At 39.9% G+C, this 22,177-nt stretch overlaps 3 protein-coding genes across 10 annotated transcripts in view; all 3 read right to left on the bottom strand.

Moving 5' to 3' along the window:
* Nucleotides 1–1,154: 1,154 nt before the first annotated feature.
* mier1b (mesoderm induction early response 1b, transcriptional regulator) lies at nucleotides 1,155–11,603 on the bottom strand. 6 transcript variants are annotated; one of them, XM_080440837.1, is made up of 13 exons: nucleotides 11,567–11,603; nucleotides 10,105–10,129; nucleotides 9,755–9,903; nucleotides 7,492–7,686; nucleotides 6,748–6,877; nucleotides 6,332–6,399; nucleotides 5,903–5,975; nucleotides 5,085–5,236; nucleotides 4,585–4,666; nucleotides 3,790–3,884; nucleotides 3,261–3,388; nucleotides 2,352–2,479; nucleotides 1,155–1,857 (listed from the first exon to the last, which is right to left on the bottom strand). In XM_080440837.1, exons 1-13 carry the CDS (start codon nucleotides 11,573–11,575, stop codon nucleotides 1,535–1,537), a joined length of 1,557 nt encoding a protein of 518 aa, XP_080296963.1. In that variant the 5' UTR covers nucleotides 11,576–11,603; the 3' UTR covers nucleotides 1,155–1,534. The 6 variants fall into 6 exon arrangements, with proteins under 6 accessions (XP_080296963.1, XP_080296966.1, XP_080296965.1 ...); XM_080440840.1 differs by lacking the exon at nucleotides 11,567–11,603 and adding an exon at nucleotides 11,381–11,429; XM_080440839.1 differs by lacking the exon at nucleotides 11,567–11,603 and having other exon boundaries at nucleotides 3,261–3,307; nucleotides 3,790–3,881; nucleotides 10,105–10,556.
* A 2,351-nt stretch (nucleotides 11,604–13,954) lies between these two features.
* On the bottom strand, nucleotides 13,955–16,307 carry dynlt5 (dynein light chain Tctex-type family member 5; the record flags this gene model as incomplete). Its single annotated transcript, XM_080440866.1, has 4 exons — nucleotides 13,955–14,158; nucleotides 15,241–15,365; nucleotides 15,551–15,639; nucleotides 16,195–16,307. 4 exons carry the CDS (start codon nucleotides 16,305–16,307, stop codon nucleotides 13,955–13,957), a joined length of 531 nt encoding a protein of 176 aa, XP_080296992.1.
* Nucleotides 16,308–17,843: 1,536 nt separating this feature from the next.
* The window catches only part of sgip1b (SH3GL interacting endocytic adaptor 1b), a 34,044-nt gene continuing 29,710 nt past the window's right edge, over nucleotides 17,844–22,177 (bottom strand). For 2 of the 3 annotated variants that reach the window (XM_080440826.1, XM_080440824.1), the window contains 3 exons: nucleotides 21,984–22,048; nucleotides 20,990–21,154; nucleotides 17,844–20,507 (listed from right to left, as the gene is read on the bottom strand). In XM_080440826.1, the coding sequence (XP_080296952.1) occupies nucleotides 20,485–20,507; nucleotides 20,990–21,154; nucleotides 21,984–22,048 (253 nt within the window). In that variant the 3' untranslated portion in view covers nucleotides 17,844–20,484. Of the gene's footprint in view, nucleotides 20,508–20,989; nucleotides 21,187–21,983; nucleotides 22,049–22,177 lie in introns of those variants that run through there. The other variant, XM_080440825.1, reaches the window with a different exon arrangement.

Genomic DNA, 22,177 nt, shown 5'->3' with positions numbered 1-22,177 from the left:
AAAAAGGAATGACTAACATTTATTATATCCTGGCGACGAGGCTGCAGATTTCTTGACAAAAGCATATGAGGAAGACGGTTAACCACTTAAGCTTGAATTATACAGAATCGTTCAATGGTGTCGTGAGAAAAAAATAGATGCTCTCTTATATATGCCATTTCTGACGCTCGACACCAACGTACAACAAACTATAAATTAAGCACATACTGTATAGGCCTAGGCGATTTTTCAGAATTTTCTCCTATAACGAAATGCCCAGACTAGGGACGGCAGGGTTAAATACAGATGGATGAAAAGACATAATATCAAAAATGTACCAACTGCACAAGATTAAGAAATCTATACAAACTTTACATGGAGACCAACAAAAAAAAGTATTTTCACGGCTATTCTGTCTAGCAAAAACGAGGAGACAAAAACAAGAAGCGGTATAAGAAAAAGCGTCAACTATGAAAATCCAAAAATACAGCCATCCTCTTAACAGACAGGTTTATAATACAGGAAGGACATCACTGATGTCAGCTGCTTTACACAAACGAACCTGTGGGAGGGGCAACGCACCCATTGATTCATTTTGTTTTTAACTTTTCTTTTGTTTTTAAATATAAATCAAACATACACAACCGTGGTATTTTCCAAATAAAGGGGGGGGGGGTTAGGATTGAAGGAGCTGCAATGTAATGCTGCTGGGTTGCTTCACCACTCCGTAATAATAAAGAAGAGAAACAGGATGAAAGTGCAACTAAAGTATGCTGGCGGCGGCACCAACCTGTCTACCTGGCTTTGCCTACCTTGCCTCTTGGGTGCCACTCTAAGCCTGATGTATATGCGGATGTCACGCACCCGCACACAATTAAGTGTAACTCAGGCTTTAAGTGTTTGTGTGTGTGTGTGTGTGTATATACACATATACCTAACACAAACACACACCACAAGTCTCCTAACAGGTTCTGATGGCTTGGACAGCAAATACCCATCATCATAGAACTTTTGTTTGTTTTTGTTTCAAAAAATATAAATATCTCTCACGTAAAAAAATATCACAGGCGATTTATTCTTCTTCTAATACAAATAGGGAAAAAGCATTATCTTTGTAAAATTCTCGAGATCAGTCTCCAAAACGGCAAAAGAAAAGTGTGGTTGAAGAGAATGTGAAAAAGGATGTACATGATGGTTCGGGTGAGAGGGTACAGGGACTCAGGGAGGACACTGCGGTACTTTGGATGTGTGCTGGAGCAGAGGTTCTGCTGGATGGGGGGTGGGTGGGGGTTTGGTCAGGTGTGCTCCTATACAATCAGGCTGCTGCTGCCCCCCTCCCCTCCCCTCTGATGCTGGTGGTCCAGCCGGGGGTTTGCTTCGTTGGGTTTCTTCCGGGAGTCGCCACTCCGAGGTCACTCTGCCCCGAAGAGCTCGACTAGGATTCATCTGCCTCGACCACCCCTGCTCTCCTAAACGTTTACCTCAAGAAGCAAAACTGAGGCGCGCGTGACTAGCGTGTCAACGGGCAACTTAATCAAAACCCCACCCTGAGCGTTCAGTTCTCCTGCGTCCTGGAGGCTTCTAGTTCGCCTTGGCCCAGTGGCTCGGCTTCTGTCCGGCATCTCTTGGCCGACCTTTCATACGCCACCAGGGTGTCGGTGTGGTCATGGTGGGGTTCCAGAGATCCGTTGCGGTCGTGGCTGGGGGCACTGGGCTGACCGCAGGCGTTGGAGTCGCTGTCTGAGGTGTGGAGGGGGGGAAGGGGAGCGTCTGATAGGGGATGGGAGGGGCCGTTGGACTGGAGTGATTCTGGTTTAACTTCATTGGTTAGTGGCAACTGGGAGCCCTCTGCTGAGCTGGAGCTATGGCTCGCTATACCTGTTGGACACATGAGGCACAAAATTAGCAGCTGCAGAAATGCACGAACAATGTCGAACACGCAGCCTAAACATCTTCAGACGGTCACATTTACCCTATGTGGATCTTTGTCACATTTTGATGCGTCATAAATGGGTAAACAGATGAAGGAACTAACATGAACTGTGGGTAAGTGTCGCTTGCCCCCCCCCCCCCCCATCCAAAAAGAAAAAGATCTACAAGACGACAAGAGACAGAGAGAGAGTGAGAGAGAGTGGGAGGGAGAGCTCGATCAGTGAGAGAGGGAGAGGGGGGGAGAGCTTATTTCACCCACACAATAACCTCACCAATGTGGTCTACTGAAATCTGAACTCTCTTATCGAACAGCGTAATAACCTGGGCAACACCGGACAAAGCTGATAAAGCGGCGCATGGCACTGAGGTTTCTGCTTGTCCCCAGTAAACTTCCCATCGGGCACCAATGCATGCAGCATGGACTGCATGGCTGTGCTCACCATTCTGACTGCTGCTGTCCTCTTTCTCGGAGTGACTGGTGCTGCTGTTGGACGTGGTGGGTGGCGGCGACGCCGCCCGGCTGGACGCAGCGCTTTCCGTCTCATCCAACAATCTGTCCATGTAGTCTCTGGTGGAACACAACGGCCCAAAGCCCATCACAACGTGTACACTTGGAGGTAGTTTACTATACTGTACACAAGCCAGGAATTCGATAGTATTAACACACATATGTTGACATATAATTAAAACCTGTATAGACATTTGACTGACTAGTTGTTGACATGTAACTTAAAGCTGCGATCCATATTTTCTTTGTGTGAATAAAACGTTATTTTAACCAATCTATATGGTAGAGTATGTTAGCAGAATATAACAAACACAATGGCAGTGGTTGGAGATGGTCTCCCTGCTCTTCTATTGATAACTTTACAGCCTGTGGTCCGGGTAGGACACCTTCTGGTTGGCAGGATGTATTGCATAAAGCTCAAAGCGTAATATCTCACTTGCTCAAACAGGCTTCCTTTTTTAGCACACGGGAGACCCGGGTTCGAATCCCGCATAGAACATGAATCTTATGGATTGCAGCTTTAAACAAATATAACTTATTAACTGACTTTAATCCAAAGAAAGTGCTACCAAAACATTTATAACAATTATAATAGAACAAATACACTATATTTGGACTTCTCAATACATTATCACATTATGAACAGTGTCTCAATGAAGGCCGATTATGATTGGAAAATGTTTTGAGGGAAAGTATGTTGCAAATTATTCCAATTAAGTACTATAAACAGTAATTTAACAAACTATTGTCACTGCCATACAAAAAGGACCTCTAAATGCAACATCACTAAAGCCTGATTTATACTTTGATGAGTATAAAAATTAAACATGAGACAACTTACGTGACACCGGGGTGAAGGTTGTATTTCCTTTTCCCAAGTCTGGTTTGCTGTGCAAAGAAATCATAACGCTCAGACTTCTTCCACATGTAATAAAAGGCCACACATTCTCCTACACACCTAGTTCTCACCTGGAAAATTTAATTCAGCAGACACGAGACAGCCATTATTACCATCGCCTGCAGGGAGGGAATCTGTTCAATTTCAACTTGGGAGACAAACTCAAATTACAGACTGAGAATATGACCCAAAATGGAAAAGAAATCCTTGCGAGGAAGTACAAGGATTCTATAATTCTTTCCAAAGTGAATTAAAATGTCTCTCTTGCCAAGCCAAGGGGTTGAAATGGAACTGACCCCGCCCACACAAAAACACAAACATTAAATAGATCTCAATGTCATTTACGGTATCTATTACAATACATCAATATGGTTACTTCGATCCATTATCTTGAGATAATATAAAACATGTAAATGAAGTGAAATCAAATAATGACTTCATTTATGGATAATATTGCAGGCGGTTCTCTTACCTTGTTGGCCTGTATTAAATGGAAGTCTTTCCCATAAGCTTTCAGTCCTTGTTCAAAGTTTCTACATTCTTCTTCAGTCCATACAGACAGTTCTTCTGTGGCAGAAATGATGACTGTTATTGTTTACACAATGTTAAGATGAGTGATGATAGCATTTCACTGGCAACACTGGGTTACCTCTAGGGATGGGCATGAATAGTCGAATACTGGGTGACACACGCTACTAACTCGGTTCCAGCCAAGTTATCCACTGCGGGGCCACACAGGTGGTTAACAAACACGTCTATCACCTGAACATGTGGACATGTTTGTGTCCCCTTAAAATAAATGGCAACATCGCATGGTAGGACTGATATTTTCTCATCTTTCGTAGACCATCAGGCATAGACCATTCATGCCTGATGTGTAGATTAATGGGACATAATTAATGATGTGATGCTCTAGATCTAGTAGATTGTCTGCAGGGGGGGACGACCACAAATATTTAGTTTTTTTCTTTTTTAAAGATTTTTTTTTTTTAATTGCTCTCACTTGTATGTATTTATTTATGACGGTTCTAAAAATTATTATTAAACACACCTTAAGATGATGTGCAAATAGTAAAAAAGAAAAAGAGAGAAAAAAGAAAATAAATTGCCCTGCCCATGTTGATCAGTGTTCAGTATGAATATATGCCGCTGATGAAGGTGTACAATTATAAGTTTTCAAGATACTTCAATTCAATGGATTTATATTTTTCAAAGCTTTCTCCACCTCACAGCAGAGGAAAAAGGGTGGCCACACATGTCTGCTTACCTCTCGCTGCTTTTACATTAAACCTCAATCTTCTTAAAGCTTCATCTGTGTCAAAGTCACATTTCACCAGCTCGTACAACGCCTGCAGAGATAGACATGACCACTGACATTAGGACAAATATAATACAAATGCGGCATTGCTACAATACATTTACACTCAAATTATTTTGGTGACAGTGATTCTTTTTTTTAAATACATGTGTGGGATTTCTTGTTTGTCCTCGATTACTAGTAATTATTTCTAGGCTTTAGTACTTGTATAGCTACAGATAATGTTCAATTGAATACACACAAAAGCATACAGATATAGAATACATCCTATGTTGATTGTACATCTCTTTAAATGCAGTACCATAATCGGACAATTAAGTCCAATAAGGCTGCGACAGTCAATTATAAAACAAATGATCAATTACACTTTTTTTGTGTGACAATTCATTGTCAAAAAAAATTCAAACAATTCAAAAAATAAAACACACTAACTACTCTGAACGTCTCACCTGTTCATTGTCTTTGATGTGTGATCCCTCTGGGATCGCATCCACACCCTTCTCCTCTCCGGTCCGCCTCGATGCCTCCGTCAAGAACTCCACCACCTTGCCCTCAGGCAGACACTCGGGGTCCCATAACAACTGGTCATCATTTTCATAGACTAGTTGAAGAAATACAAAAAGGAGAGACGTCAACCCTTTTGCTCATCATACCAACTATGCATCATTGCAGTGTTGCTGGGTTTTAATTCACCACTTTCCACCTGGCGTCCCTGTTTTGGTTCATCGTTCTGAGTCTTGAGCAATCATACTTGCCAACAGCATTGTCAGATAATGTAAAGAAGGAAGTGAATATGGTCTCATGCATCTCTGTTGTAAACTAATACATACTCTTCCCAACAGTTCAATTCAGGTGTACAATGACTCTACCCACCCTCTGTTATCATCAGGCAGGAGGCTTAGAGTACGGTTAGCAATCTGTCGTTTGTGCCATCTGCAGTGGATATTTTAAATAGAAAATGTTTAAATAGCCCTACCACCTAATCCCTACAGCCCATGATCACTGTTGCTGTATTATGGGAATGTATTTTATTGCATTTGTGTATTCTATGTATTAATAATGTGTTTTATTGTTTTTATACTGGCTGCGCCAAAGGCAAATTTCCATTTTATGTAAAGTTTTATGAACAATAAAGTTTTCTTTATCACATTATGTGATTACGTTGGTCGACACTCAAGCCAAATGCATGGCTTTAGACCATGCATTGCAGTTGGATTTCACTTCTACTTTATACACCAGCATTACAGTGAGATCAGAGTCAACTCACCTTTTTCATTGTCCTTATATTTACTCAAGCCCGTGGGGGTTTCTGCCTGATACATGGATCCAACCATGATCTCCTGTAGAGGTTTAACACAACACACAGGTTAGTCTGCGTATAAACTGGGACGCGATATGAGAAACGCATACGACGCTGCACGCCCATTCTAAAAACACCATAATTCAATTCTAAAGTATAGATCAGGGGTTCTCTTTTCACACCACAACCCCATTTTATGGGGGGAATTCTTTGGCGACACCACACTTTATTTACAGTGCATTTTCAAAGTGGAAATAAATGATCAACAACAAACAACCCAGCAGCCCAAGATTAGTTTTATGTGTCAGTGAGTAGGGGGCCAAAAACACATTCCTGTGAACTTACAACAATCATGTAAAGACGAAGTATAAATGAGGCTTGGATAGTTTCACATACCTTTTTCCAGTCTTCAGATGGGACATAGTCTTCATCCTCTTCTGACTCTTCCTCTGCATCATTGTTACCTGAAAGCAGCATCAGTTATAATGAAGCAAACATCTCAAAATGCCACTAATTCAAAAAGGGATGGGAGGAAGAAAATGGCTCCCAATTATGTTCTGCTTAAATGTATTTACCCTTATTAGCTCAGGGTAATATCTTATCCTTAAACTACAGCCTCCCCCCATTACACACAAAGCATTATAAAATCGACATAGATTTCCTTCAAAGGGGGCATATTCCCATAAATGTCCTCCACAGGCAAACATTATGTGATGTCCAGTTTCCCAAATCACTGCAGATCATTTACTTGGCTAGCTGCTTGTGAACACATCAAGAAAGATTATTCAGTGTAAAAAGACACTGGTTCATACTTTCAAAGTATCTGAGTTTATGAGGACGAATCAAGTCTACTGTGCCAAGGGACCGGACTGAGCGTGTGCGAATTTCGCTGGTTGTCTGGCCTTCGTCCCCCTGTCCTGAAGATATCGCCACTCCTTCAGCCTGAACACACACACACACACACACACACAGTCAATTAACAGTCAATAAACTCCTTAAACTAATGGAGTACAGTCACAAGTGGTAAAAACAATAACTTACACAAATTATTCTCATGACATCGATAAGCAAGCATTACTTTCTGTCATTACTCGTTTTGTTTGTTTTTAATTATATTTTCCCCTTTTCCTTCAATTTAGTCATTATTATGCCGTTTCCCGTGTATTCTAGTCCAATCACTGCCAACTCCTACAAATACCACAGGCAACCACCTATCCTCTGAAATGCGTGACGTCAAGGATGCTTCTTTTCACCTTCCAGTAAGGGGTTTCACCAGGAGGACGTAACACATGTGAAGGCACACGTTATTCTCCCTAGTTCCAAACCTCACTGAACAGGCGCCCTGAGCCTCACCCCCCACCCCCGCTCCGTGAACACAGGTAATTGTATTACGTCCAGTCAAACCGGATGCACTTCAGAGGATTCAAACTACTAGTCTCCACAGTGGTGGGCAGGAACTTTACCCCTGTGCCACCCAAGTGCCCAAGATTGTGAGTTTCTTTCAAATTCAGACTCTTTTTAGAATCTGTGAGAGACTTGCTGAACGCAGTCCAGACCTTGTTTCGTTTCAGCTCGCCCGTGCTCCTGCTGCTCTCGTCAATGTCGTTGTCCAAGTCCTCCTCTTCCTCCTCTTCCTCCTCATCCTCTTCCTCCTCCTCAGGCTCTTCCTCTTCCTCTTCGTCCTCCTCCGCAGGTGAACCACCCCCGTAGCCGTACAGACTCAACAACTCATGAATGGGCATCTCTCCCTCCTATCCAACAAACACACATGGGCATATTATATTAGTTTGTAAAACGGGCTTACCCCTAGCATCTATTTTGGGCACATTTTCTAACATTTAGATTTTTTTCAGAAATCACAAATATACGAGATGTGCTGAGCTTGTAGATCAGCTGATTTTGCCAATTTTGTACGATAAAAGTATATAGGCCAAGGACATAAGTGGTTCAAACACTATAATACGCTTTAAAAGCATCTTTAGAAAATGTAATAACAATCATAATAACAAAAGTTACTAGTAATAATAGTAATGGTATGCATCTCTCCCTTATAAGACCATAAGATACACATCTACTAGATACATGGGCTATGATACGATTCAGGGTTAATTTAATACAGAATGTTGGTACGATTCAATGGCGATTCAATGCAATACAATGTATAATACAGTTCTTAACATTAGTTTAATGTATACTTTATAAGCCAATTCTATAAAAGTGGTTAACAATTTGATAGAAAACTCAAAAGTTGGATAAACTAGTGTGCAATATGTTCATACTGTCAGTACACAGTAAACGGTGTGCAGTATCCAATTCACATACTGTCAGCAGACAATGACAGTAAACACTAAACAGTGTGTAGAACCAGCAGTCACAGAATAGATAGAGATATCACAGCATTCAAAAGCAGACCGTTGAGCTTAATTTACAGCCTACTCCATTGCAGGAGGGTGTCCCTTGCCAAAAAAGCACAGATCTACAATCTAACAAAGGCGACATGATACATTTAGCATATAGATCTGTTCTTTTTTGGCAAGCGACACCATCATTCTTTAAATTAGGCTGCAATGTACTGTAGAATTTATGTTGTGTTTATGTTTGTTGGGGGCGGGTTACGTTACAGCAAACACCTCCTCTCAAACTGAGTGTCATGTCAACGATTTTGCACATAAGGTTTCCACCTGGCAGTGATGATATACAACTCTGGCATGTAAAACGGACTATAGGTACCGTGATCACATGCCTGATCTGTACACGCAGGCGTCACACACCAAAAATAGCAGCAGAAATGTGATCTAGCGGAAATGGCAGCTCAATCTCACAACATATTAAATCAGCTATTTTTGGGGGCGCCGACGGCCGAGTGGTTAAGGTGCACACCACATAGGCCCCGATAGCGTGTCCCAAGCCCGGCGGCGGATTTGCTGCGAATCTCTCCCCAGCTTTTTCCCCTGTTTCGTAATCGTAATAAAGGCAAAAATCCCCTTACAGAAAAGAGAATCAGCTATTTTCAGTGTGTGACACCAACACGCAACCAAATATAAATCAGACATTAGACCTCGCAGAGTTGTGGCTGGAAAGTGTTTAATCTCTGTGTCAAAACTTTTGATTTTAAATTTGATGATGCACTGTAAATAGGGTCTACAATTGTTTACCTTGCAGCGTTCTTGTAAAAAAAAAAAAAAGGTCAATGCAAGACCTTTCATAACAGGTTAGTTAATAAAGTTGAATTTATTAACTGCAAAGCTTCAGTGAACTGGTCAATTTCACGCTACATTTAGATCAATTCAGGTGTTGTTACAGTTAAAACTAATTCTGGATTTGTGTCAGTTAATTTTAAGTCCCCAACTAGCAGTAATAGTCACTTTATTTAATACATTGCACTTTTACTTCACATAATGTACTGTAGGTCAATGTGCTTTAAATTTCAAATGATGAAAATAATCAACTTTATTTGTAGAGCACTTTACCTAGAAATTAACTCAAGGCGCCTTACGATATAAAACAAAATAAAAAGTTGACAAATAAATAAGCATGACCACATGCTTTAAATCTTAGTGAGAACAATATGGTGGTCATTATAAAAGAGAGAATTAATAAATAAACAAGATATACTTTGCAGCACAACAGTGTTGCATGAAAACAATCAAGCTTATACATCGGCTATTTTCGCTATTTCTGAAAATGTTTGCCTTTTTTCCCCACCTATAATAACATGCCCAAAACAGGGACAGCAGGACTGATGTGGTTAACAGTGTAAAAAACAAAAAAGCAAATTTAAATTAAAGACAACAGCAGCAGATTAGTGCTGGAACTTACCCTCGCCAGGTCTTCGATCTCGTTGACATTGGTCTCATCGGCCGTCTCCATTTGTTCCTCTTCCTCCAGTGTGCGTTCGTCATCGAAGTCATGGACGAGCATCTCTGCCGACGGGTCGAACTCGTGGTCAACGGAACCTGCTGAACCCCCTGGAAAATAAAACGGAACAAGAGATTCATAAGGACAGAATAATGTTGCAAGCCGTTACAACAGAAAATATTGTTTTGAAAGTGAGAATCGTTGACAAAGAAAACGTTAAATAAAAACAATTATTAGGCATCAAGGCTCAGACCGATCACTGTAGATGCATTTCAATAGTCATAGAAAAAAATTATATATATATATATTACCTGGGCTCGAACTCCCAAAGGAGGGCTGGAATAAAAGAAAGTAAAATATTAGATCAACCATTATTGATCCCAATCAATGAGAAAATGCAGGTGTTGTAAGCCGCAACAGCAGCATGAGATGCATAATAGGCACAGGAATAAGTAGAAAGATATGAATAATGTTAAATAAATAGAGTAGTTTGAACCCATCTGCACTTGGTCTAACAAGAGTTCACACATAATGTATATTCTATCTATCAATAAATAGAAGTATAATGTACAATTTATGTATATTAATAAAACTAAGATAATACAGGTTTGCTTGACTGAGTGACTGCTTAGTTGACACCATTCGTGTTTCCTGAACTGACATATATTTGATATATTGCAGTGAAGGTGTATAATATTCAATGGTGTTAAGTACATTCACACAAGTACTGTACTAATTTTGAGGTATTTTTTTATTTACTGGAGTATTTCCAATTTTCAATACTTTTACTCCACTACATCTCAGAGGCAAATGTTGTACTTTTACTCCACTACAATTATTAGAAAACTTTAGTTACTACTAGTTACTTTTGCAGATATAAATTGTTATATTATAAAACATATATTAACCACTTTAGCCCTATTTTATACATAGGCCGATCTACAAACTCACAAACATTTTAGTACTTTAAGTATTATTTTGATGCCAACACTTTTGAACTTTTACTCAAGTAACATTTGTGAACACAGGCCTTATACTTGTAACAGAGTATTTTTAAATTGTGGCATTGCTAGTTTTACTTATGTAAAATATACATCTTCCACCACTGCTAATATTGTTATAAATACATTTCGGGAGTACATTTTCACAGGAAAGAAAAGCGCGCCTGAACTTGTGGCCGCAGGGCTGATGATAGTTTCCCAGGACATTTACACTCGGTCGTGCGACGGTGTTGCTGACCAGAAATAGCAGATCTACAAGCTCAGAACGGGTCACTTTCGTGACGCGTTGTGAGCTTGTAGATCTGCTATTTCTGGCCAGCAACACCACCGATTACAAGCTAATGCGTTAAAGCTAGGCTAGCTACTTAAAAACGCAGCTGTAAATATTTATCAAACTGCAAAAAAAAAGAAAAGACATATGAAATGTTCGCATTAAAGCACACGTACAAGCCACATACACAACACGTGTATTAATTATTGTTACTAATATCTATCGACAATAATACGTGACAAATTACTTAGCGCATGCTAGCAGCTAGCGTTGCTTTGCTAAAGCCGAAGTTTACAAAACAATTGCGCTTCTTACGAAATTATATAAGTGTGTCGCGTCGAAAAATGCAACCACCTTAAACACTTAAAAAATCTCTCCGGCTCGTCTGGGAAGAAAAAATACCCCAAATCATAAATTAATACATTCTGCTGAACGGCGTTACAGTACGAAATATGTTTTATTTATTTTTTTCCCCCCCGAATATTTATGACACTTTCCTACCTCCGCCATGTTTGTTTCAATCCTGCGGGGGGCAGGGGTCAGGGAGACCCCGGATGAGACTGGCCCCGCCCACAGCAGCAGCACCAGGAAACAAAAAAACATAATAAAGATCCCATCCCATAGCCCAAAGGAAGGGTCAGTGCTATGGTCAGCTGACTGGTGGTGATAAGAGATTATCACCCAGAAATGTCACATTTCTGTCTCTGATTCTGAACAAACAAGAAAGAAAGAAAGAAAGAAAGATGGATGGACAATGTGTCCTCCACAGGACCTCAATGGAAATAGGCCATAGGCTTTTTTGGGTTATCCTTTTAGCATCCTTTTGTATAAATCTATACCGCTGTGCCTTTTTTGCAAACTGTTAGTAAAGTTTTCAATCAATCAATGAGATTTCTCAGAGCTTATAGGAATCAAGGGCAATTACAACCCTGTGTGAATTCATCAAAAAATAACATGTTAATTAATTCAGCTCATTCAGAAGCGACTTCATGATGAGTTCATGATAACGGGATGTGTGAACTATTCAAAAACCTTAACTCATTTATTAATTATTTGAAATGCCAGATAGATGATGAATATGATAAATAAATCACAGACAAATGGAAACAGCAGCAAAGTACAAAGTAGAAAAAGTACAAGTTGTGCTGGTAGGATGGAGCCAATTATAGCCAATCACAAGAATAAAGACTCATAATCACTTTTTGTTCTAAGTTTGGATGACAAGTAGACCTGGTGAACCTACTTAAGGTTAAGGATGCATTTAAAAAAGACTGCAAAAGAACAAAGTTTATAAATCAAAGTTTAATATGGATGGTTTTCTTGGGGGTCTTTTTCATATGGGATTGTAAAACAATGCAGTAAAAACATAATAGGAGATGACAGGAGAATCTGTTTACTTCAGAAGCAGACAGACAGTATCTTCTTCAACCACATGGTGTCATCAGGTGTCATGGTGTCATGCTTGTTTGCTCTTTAATTGAGACCACCAACTAACTTGATACTAAGCTCCTTGGAGCAGAGGTCTCCGCTAGGCCGGGTTGCCTACCGCAAACTTTGGAAGGCAGTCTTAGCCAATTGGAATGGGACCTGAAAAATCAGACTTATACAGTACATCTTGATCACATTACCCCAGAGATAATGTGCACCGGTGTAACGAGTTTAGGACAGAATCTGTAGGAGTAGTAGTAAAAAGTGTGTTTTGAAGAAAACACACAATGGCAGAAAATGTAATACAAACCGGGCCTATAAATTGCATCATGATCCAAGGAATCATGGGAAATAGCAATGTTGATTGACCTATGGTTCAAGAGTTATACTGTAGGCCAAAACGTGAAATGGGCTGTTGTAGTGCCACCATGAGGATATTTGAAAAACTTGGGATGGAGGTTCTTCCTTGGCTTAGTAGGAATGTGTGTGCAAATTTTCCCAGCAATCGGGCACTGCATTCATGATGGCATTGTGTGCAAGACGGGCCAACCCCCGCAAATTTTGGAAGCCAATCAACTTTGGAAGCCAATCATAGCCAATGGGAATGAAATATGAGAAATGTGACAGATGTGTCTTGATCACATGACTACAGAGATAATGTATACTGATTTGTGTGAGGTTTGGACAAAATCTGTAGGAGTAGTAACAAAACAAAAATCAGTGTCATGGTGGCGCTATAACAGGCCGATTTGAAAAACAATTGGGTGGAGACTCTTCCTTGGCCTACTGGGAGTTTGCGTGCAAAGTTTCCCGCCGATCGGTGCATCGGTGCTTGTAGCATGTGGTGCAAAACGGGACGCGCCAGCAAACTTTGAAAGCCAATCGTAGTCAATCGGAATAGAATCCGAAAATCGGACAAATACATCTTGATCACATGACTACAGAGATAAGGTGTACCAATTTGGGTGAGGTTTGGACAAAATCGGTAGGAGTAGTTGCAAAAACTGTGTTTGGCAAAGAAAACGCAAAATGCTGTTAATATTGTCAGGTGGGAAATGGGCGAAATAGGGGTGAAAGCCAATCTTAGCCAATCACGATGGAATTAGAAAAATCTCAAATCTGGCAGATCCGTCTTGATCACGTGACTATAGAGGTAATGTGTATCGAATGACATAGTCTCGGCCAGTCTCCGCCACGCCTTTGGTCTGGCGGAGACAAAACATGTATTTCTTACAAAATATGTTAAATCACAAACAAACTCCAACCATGCATAATTAGATGGTATCCTGGCTATTTGCTTACAGATAATTTTCATAATGTGGATATGAGACTAGGGTGACGCAGTTCCATGGCAGTTGTCATCATATAGTAGTAGTGCAGGGGTTCCCAAACTTTTTGGAACAAACAGACAAGGCTAAACAAACAAGGCCTCAAGCCCCTGTGATCATTTCACTGATCTAGTCACTCAAAATAAACAGCATAGACGTTTGCCACAGCAAAGAGGGAGCTGTTCTTGAAGGTGTGTGAGGTAAAAGTGTCATTGGACGCGTCCCACAGGCATCGACTTCCAAAGCGCATGTTCTGATTGCAGAGCTGGCCGATGTTAATCAGAACAATTATCTTGTAGCGAGGAATCATTAGGTCCTTTACACGGGCTTTTATCACCTTGTGGAATTGAAAGAAACAGATTTCAGTACAGCTTAACAAGTTCACTGTATGCTTCCGCAAGTTACATTTAAGACAATTACAATTTACAATTTAGGCATTTAGCAGATGCTCTTATCCAGAGCGACTGACAAGTGCAAGATCAGAGTAAAATGTACTCTGGCATTACTTGATAGGATTAACCCTGGCCTAGACAACAAAAAACTGGGTGATCAAGTAAATAGAGTGCAAAGAAAACAATGAAGTGCTACAAAGTATCAACATTTTAATATGACCCTGGCATGGTACAACTCCATTGTGGCAAGAGATTAGTGTACATGTGCATTGTGCAATTTAGATATTCCTTCAACCAGGACTCAGGAGATAAGCTATATATTGCATAAATTGCAGCCTTATGACACAATCGCTTTTGAAAAACCCATTCCATTCTGTTTTTGGGCGGTGCAACCGCCCCTATATGTGAGGTTTGGACATCGACATTCGCTGCACTGTGATTGGCCACCATTGTACCCCCCTACACCCCTAACCCCTACACATTCAATGCAAATCACTGGCCACCATTGTACCCCCCTAACCCTGCACCGTGATTGGCCACCATTGTACACCCCTAACCCCTACACATTCAATGCTAGCTGTAATATGATTGGCTGACTTTATTGGCTGACTCTATTCAGGACTGTGATTGGCTAGTGAAACACATGACACATGTGCATAGCCCTATAAATAGGACCATGCACTTAAAAAAAACACATTAATGTTTAAAAAAAAAAAAAAACACATTTATGTTTTTTTTTAAGTGAATCACCCATTGTGGACCAACCATTGTTTATTTATTGTTTATTGTTAATAAATAGCACCAACCACTTCAGAAATATTACTTTTCTTTAAGTGAACTTCCATCACTGTGATGACCACTGTGACCACACCGCCCACTTCACACTGGGTGTGATTTTTACATTTTACATTTACATTACGTCATTTAGCAGACATTTTTATCCAAAGCGACTTACAATAAGTGCATTCAACATAGGTAGGGAACAAAACTACTAATCACCAGAAGTCTTAAGTGCATTCTCTTTTACCTCAGATATGGTCTTTGTCATCTGACGACACAACTCTGCTTCATACTTCTCCTCTTGTAAGTAGCTGGTGAGCACATCCTTGAGTATGTCATTGACCAGAAGGACAGGGAAACGTCTAGAGGGTCCTTTTCAAAAGAAGAAAGACAAGACCCTTAACTGCAGTTGTCTGCTAGGCCCATTTACTGTGTAATTGCAATGATTGTTAATGACATCTTGGTCTAAACACATTGTCAGTCTGTTGTGTCGGTGCATGTTTTTCATACAGATGACACCCGTTCTCAATACCCTACCTGTAAGTGAGAAGGCTTACCCATGTGGTAGGTGTTCTCCAGTTGCACGGCAGGCCGAGTGTTATCGTCATGGTGACCCTCATCGATGTAAGAAACAGTGCTTATAGAGCTGAAAGCCGTGGAGTAACATTAGTTACCTTATCACAATCAGCACATTACTAGCAGATTGTTTGTTGAGGTCCAGTTGAGGGCATATCCGGTGGCGAACTGGCAACGTCCTGATTTGGAGAAAGCTTCTATACCAAACAGCTATGGTCACCCATGGCCACTTCCCTACTTTTACAAAAACTAGTAGCCTACTTTCAAGAAAGAAAAGCTTTATTACTAGTTCCTAGAGTACAAACCACCATTAAAAATACAAAATACAATATTATCTGGTTGATTGATTTAGCTCTTGATAAAAAACAAAACAAAACCTCCAAACATTGTAACAAATACATGAGTGTGAATTGCTGTATTTGGGACTGTAATAGATTTGTTGACAATGTTTAACAATTTAAAAAAGTTGACTGCTTTTTAAACATATTATGTGACAGTAATAGAAATGTATGCTAAATAGCATATGTTCCATCTACAGTACCAATCAAATGATTTCGGAAAGTTAGAATAAGCCTACACTTGCATACCCAGCTTGGGTGTTTAAAAGAGTGGATCTTGTACTCACTCCTTAGTCTTGGCCGCAGTTTCCTTAGCTCTGACTTCATGGCTTCCGAGGGAAGAGACACTGCCTCTCTTCTTTAGAAGAAGTCGAACTTTCTCCTTACTCAAGTCAGACATGATGGTAGCCTCACTCCTGATGGCACAGTACAGGAAGACAGGTCACTAACTTTAAACCAGTGATTCTCAACCCTTTTCATTTCAAGGAGCCACAGTTTGATGTAGGCTATTATTATCTCTGGGACCCCAATCTACGCAGTAAAATCCTCAGGTTTAATTTAACTCATTTGGACCCCTATATGGTCCCCTGACCCAAAGTGGAGAAACAGTGCTTTAAAGTTTAAAGCCCTATTTAAAGTTTAAACAACAAGCGTCATTATAGGCTATCATTATTAATTATAGGCCTATACCATATGTTTCTAATCACAAAGTCCCGATCAATTTACTGAAGAAAGGCTTTAAAATAAAGGAAAATTAAAATAAACAATAAACCATGGAAAAGGAAGAAATACCTCAAAGGTTGTGCAGTGCTTCTAAAGTTAGACTTGACCAGAACAATTAAGAGAAACCTTTGAGAAAGCGAATGACTTATACATACATTTTATTGATACTTTATGATAATACAAAATAGACGTCTTACCGATTTCAGGATCTCATGAATGAAAGGAGATCAGCTATTTTGTAGCCATTCAGAGCATTGTGTAGTCCATAGCAACAGGCCTACGTCAATTTATAGGGAGGAGTTTATTACTCACGAAGCCAGTGGGTTTTAATTTAGAATCCTATAGCCCGGAAGGATAAAAGCGTTAAAACAACTGGCTGGTGTGGTTGTCTAGCAACCGCTGACGCTGGCTGCTGTGCCCAATCACTTCCTCGCGTCGGCAGTTGCCCTGACAACCAATGACTCTCCCTCCAGACTATGGGATCTAGATTCTAGACGCAACTTCGAAGAGACAACTCTCGAAAAGATCCCTCGTTTATCGGCACCTTTATACTTCGTCGTACGACTTTGTCGTACTTCGTCGCAAAAATAGTGATACATTAGAGCTAGTTGGGCCATTTTGGTGTCTCATCATAATCTCAACTCAGGCATCAAACTTGAACAGATCCACTTTGGCTTGGGAGTTGGCATCACCTGACAGAATCCAGAGTAGAGGGGATATTAAGAAATGTGTTTTTATATTCTGGATGATACTGTCTGTGATGTTTTTCTGACATCATGCAGTCAGGACCATGTCTCGTTTTAAAGGGGATATGTTTTCACGTCGGGATATCAATTTGATGATCCAATCGTGAGAGAGAACCCCACAAAGCGCTTCCATTTTATAGTGTAGCCTACAGTTTAAAATGTGTCTTTTTATTTTTTCACTTCCAATTTAAATTTCACTTAAAATTGGTATTCCGACCTGAAAATGCATTTTCTGTTTACTAATAACAGAAAACAAAAATATTTACATAGTTGTTATCCCTGACCCTTGGATGTGTTGTCTTCTTTATCCATAAAATAAAATAAAATCAATCAATTGAAATAGTTGTAACCTGTAAATCTTTACACAAAAAGAGAGATTCATGTCCAATATTTCTCCTTCTTTATTACCAAGTAAAACAGGAATTACATTATATTGACTTTTTTATATATTTACTCTCAAAATCTTTGGATGGGAAATTTACATGAAATGTTTGCATATTCTGTGTCCTTATGCAGTGAGTAGAATACAGACAAGTTATTTTTATAGAAAAAATAAACTTACACAAAGTATCTAATATTGCTTGAAATATGCAAACAACACATAAGGCAAAAATAAATAAAACAAACAAACCCATAAGCATCATCAACAGAAACACTTTGAGCTACAGCTTCTACTCGACTGAAGAACCGTTTTGTATTTTTCTTAAATTATTTTCTCCAAACATCAGTAAGGCTTTTAAATAAAATGTTGCAACCATGACCAAACGGTGAGTCAAGTCGACACTATATTTATATATAGTGCATTGTATAAAATGCAATGCTCACACATATCAAGTACTGATATGATATCAAGCATAAAAGTGATAATGGTTGACATAAGGCTATGTTCAGATTGGCAGCCCAAATCCAATTTTTGGCCTATACAGATTGGAATCAGTGAAAAACCACATGGAAACAGATTTATGCTAATCAGACTCCTAGGTGGTTTGAAATGTCATTCAAATCTGATTTCTAAAGATGTGTGAACTTGTATATCTGCTATTTTCAGCCAGCAGCACCATCGTACGATAGAGCATAAATTAACTACTTATTAATTACTTATGTTGTAATATTACCTCAGAAACCAATGCAGATAGGTCGACAATGTCTGAATACGCAAATCTGATCTGATCACTTGCAAATAACCGTGTGGACAGTCAGTCCCAACTCCCAAAGATCAGATTTGAGAAACGAATCAGATTTGCCTGCAGTCTGAACAAAGCCTAACTAATGACTCCATGGGATGGTGTGACTCTGAAGTGATGTGGGTTGTGTGGATTTCAAACACAGGTTGTCAAACTGCTACGTACAGTATTACAGAGTTGCAAAACGAATGAATGCATGCCAAAGATATGGACGATGATTTCACCAGTGAAGGTGCGACAACAGCACAATAGTGGGTCAACATGAAAGTGAAGGTCTGAATTCAATAATGCATGAACATTTCCAAATGATAAAATCTGCATTGTATTGGGAAAAATTGTGACAAAAGCAGACTCATGGAGATTTCATGCGGTATCATATGTTGTTATTTACCACGGATGGTCAGATTTTCTTTTTTTAAATGTGAAATCCACACTGAAATAATAGACAGGATGAACAGAGATTTGAACGATTAAAAAAAAAAAATGCATTATGGGAGTTAGCATCAATAAATTAACAGACAATCACAGACATCATAAGTCCAAAGAGATATTTGAAACATATTTGTATGTACAATTTTTACACTTAGTTTTTAAATATTGCTATTAGAAAATGATAAAACACCTATTTACTCCACATGGTGGAAAAAAACAAGAACATAAACAAGAGGGACGTGTAATAGTGCTTGATAGACGTTGAATTTCCTTACTCTGCTATGTCCATAATGTTAATCCTGACAATGACCTCTGACAAAGTTCAGGCCCAACGGCCATATTATCAAACAATAGTCAAAGGCAACTCTTTCACTTTGGCTCTAATTGCCCTGTCCCATAAAGTTGACTGCTTTTAAACATAATATGTGACATGCAAGTTATTTTAGTGGAAGAGTGCTAATCTGAGACGAGTTTGTCATGATGAATTTTCATAGTACTGTACTACTATCCCTTGAAGTTCGTTTACATGGGTCCTGAATATTCCATTGCTGTCTGAGCAGAAAAATGATTTAGCTTTCTGCTCAGGGAGCAATAAAAGATTAGATCTCTGCCACATGTGCTGAAAAGAAAATTATACTTGAGGTGGCAGTGTAACTTAAGCATTAGATTTCCTCTAATGTCATTAAGCCAAACGATACCCCGGTGTGTCTGTACGCGTGTGTGTGTGTGTGTGTGTGGATCAGTGTGAGTTCACGTCCTGACCTCACATCTTCCACCATGAATCTCTTGCAACTCAAGTTAAAGTTAGATATGTCAATGAGTAGTCAGCTCTAGAAACAGGAACGGTCCATATATGGCCTATTCTACATCGTGGTACCGGCTCGACTCGCCTATTTTGGTTTTCCATTTTAAAAAGTATTATAATTAGTATTAGAAGAATCTGGTACCTGGTATGTTTTTTTATCACCTCCGTGGAGGTTCCAAGCGTGCTGAGGTGATACCAAAAAGGGTGATGAGAAAATACTGCATATTACTACTGATTGGTCAGAGAGAATCATCACTAGGGTCATTACATCATGAGGGACTCTACTATACGGCACGGAAGCTCCCGAATACTGTTAACTAACATTTAAACTAGTCGTTGTAAATGTAAAATGTATCAATATTGAGCAACTGCTTCTTACCTAATGTTACCAGAAACAGACTTTGTTGGACTGTACAGGTGAAACAGAGATAGTTTCCAGACATCTTTGGTGTTAGCATTATCTTTAACTTTAGCATTGTTTAGCACAAGCAGCTACATTGAGGGTGTCCTATCTGTAGTGGAAAAGTAAGCGGGTCAAGTTGAGCCGGTACCATGCAGTGGAAAAGCGCCTACAATACAGTCTTCAGCACTGGTAGACACGGGATGGGTCCATAGTCTTCTCTTCAGACAGTCAAAAGCCAATGATTCTCCTGGTTTCATTCATTTGGTTCATAACAGCGTCGGTCACTAATTGTCAGCCAAATATTTACCTATGGGGGAGAATCACAAACAAGGGATAAAGACAGTAATCTGCTTAGGAAGAAATAGACAGCAACACACAAACCTCAACCCTAACACATAAAGTAATATGTTTTCGGCAGTAACTGATATACGCTAAATGTGACTTTGTTATGTAATGTTACAGTTCCCACTATCACATTACAATGATTACATTTGGAGTTTTTATGACATTTTGCCTCAAGAGGGTATAAGGCAGCGGTTCTCAAAGTAGGGTCTGGGATTACTCCAGGGGTCATTGAGAGGGCTCCAGGGGGTCCCCAGCTAAATTATTTACAGCAACCAAAAGGACCCTTACGTGTACATTTGGTTTCTATTTGTACACTCTCAGATAATTGGGGGTCCATGGCCTAATAATGCATACCAAACTGGGGGGTCCTTGAAATTAAAAATGTTTGAGAACCTCTGGTATGAGGTGAAAAAGCAGTCATACAGCGATCCTACTCAAACTCACCTGCAGTGAATCTTTTCTTCACCAGTGACAGCCTGTAGCCAGTCCCTACCAGCTGGATGTCACAGCCTGACAGAGTGGTCCCCTCGCTGGTGAACTGAACCGCCAGCTGGGAAGGCCTACTGGGACCCTCTGTCAACTGGAAGCGGCCCAGCAGAGCCCCTACTCCTGCGGGAGGCAGAACACGGCAGAATGCTGAGCTGAACACTGGTGCTGGAAAAGCCACCAGAGTTCAATCAAACATAAACAGCCAGTTGATGTGGGATATAAATGGCACCCAAGACACGCAGAGTGAGAGTCATCAAAGTGACACCAACTGACAGCTCAGAATGTAATCATCTCTGAAAATGATCTGTTAGTTCCCTAACCTTTTAGCTCGAGACCCAAAAGAGAGATGTGATGTCTCCCCGGGAACCAAACTAGTGAAAATAGCCCATCTACAAGCTCTCAACGCGTCGCAATACAGCGTGTTGTGAGCTTGTAGATATTTTCACTGATTCTTAAACGTTTTGTTTTATATATTTTTAATGGAATTTCTTAGATTTTTGTCTCTGCCAGGCCGAGTGGCTCGTTTTGAACAAAATGCCTCAAATCATGAACAGTGTCCGATTGCCGTGAAACTTTGCATGCACATTCCCACTAGGCCGAGGAAGAAATGCCATATAGTTTTATTTAATTTATGAAATTCTCTTGAAAATGTTTGAAAAGTCTTTTTAATTTCTGAAAATGTTCGATTTGTTTTACTTTTTGAAAATCTTTTGAAATAATAATAACCCATAAAATGACCCAGTGTTAGGGAACCACTGGAGACCATGTTGTATTAACAAGTCCAGCGACTTACATTTCTTAGTAATTTCTCATATTCTCTGCACGGTATATGAGAACAGACAAGACAATAGAAAGAGCTGATGTACAGTATGAATAATGAGACATTAAGGTGTCTCAACATAAATAAGGGAGGACAGGTGTTATTTAAAAATGAGAGGTGTAGGCCTACCTCCGTTTTCAGACCTCTGAGACAGGCTCTGTATCTTCCACAACATTGTCTGCTGTTCAGGGTTCCTTCATGAGAAAACAACATATTACACCAAGACTCTTTAATTGCATCATCCCGGGGGGAGGGGAAACTACTTTTCTACATTCACCCAGCAGATGACTTGCTCAGATGAGCACTCGGTGGGGAGCTGCTAC

This window comes from Gymnoscopelus braueri (genome assembly GCF_963280865.1).
Source record: "Gymnoscopelus braueri genome assembly, chromosome: 10".
Lineage (NCBI taxonomy): Eukaryota > Metazoa > Chordata > Actinopteri > Myctophiformes > Myctophidae > Gymnoscopelus > Gymnoscopelus braueri.
Note: the sequence above shows the minus strand (reverse complement) of the source record. Positions and strands in the feature narration are given on the sequence as shown.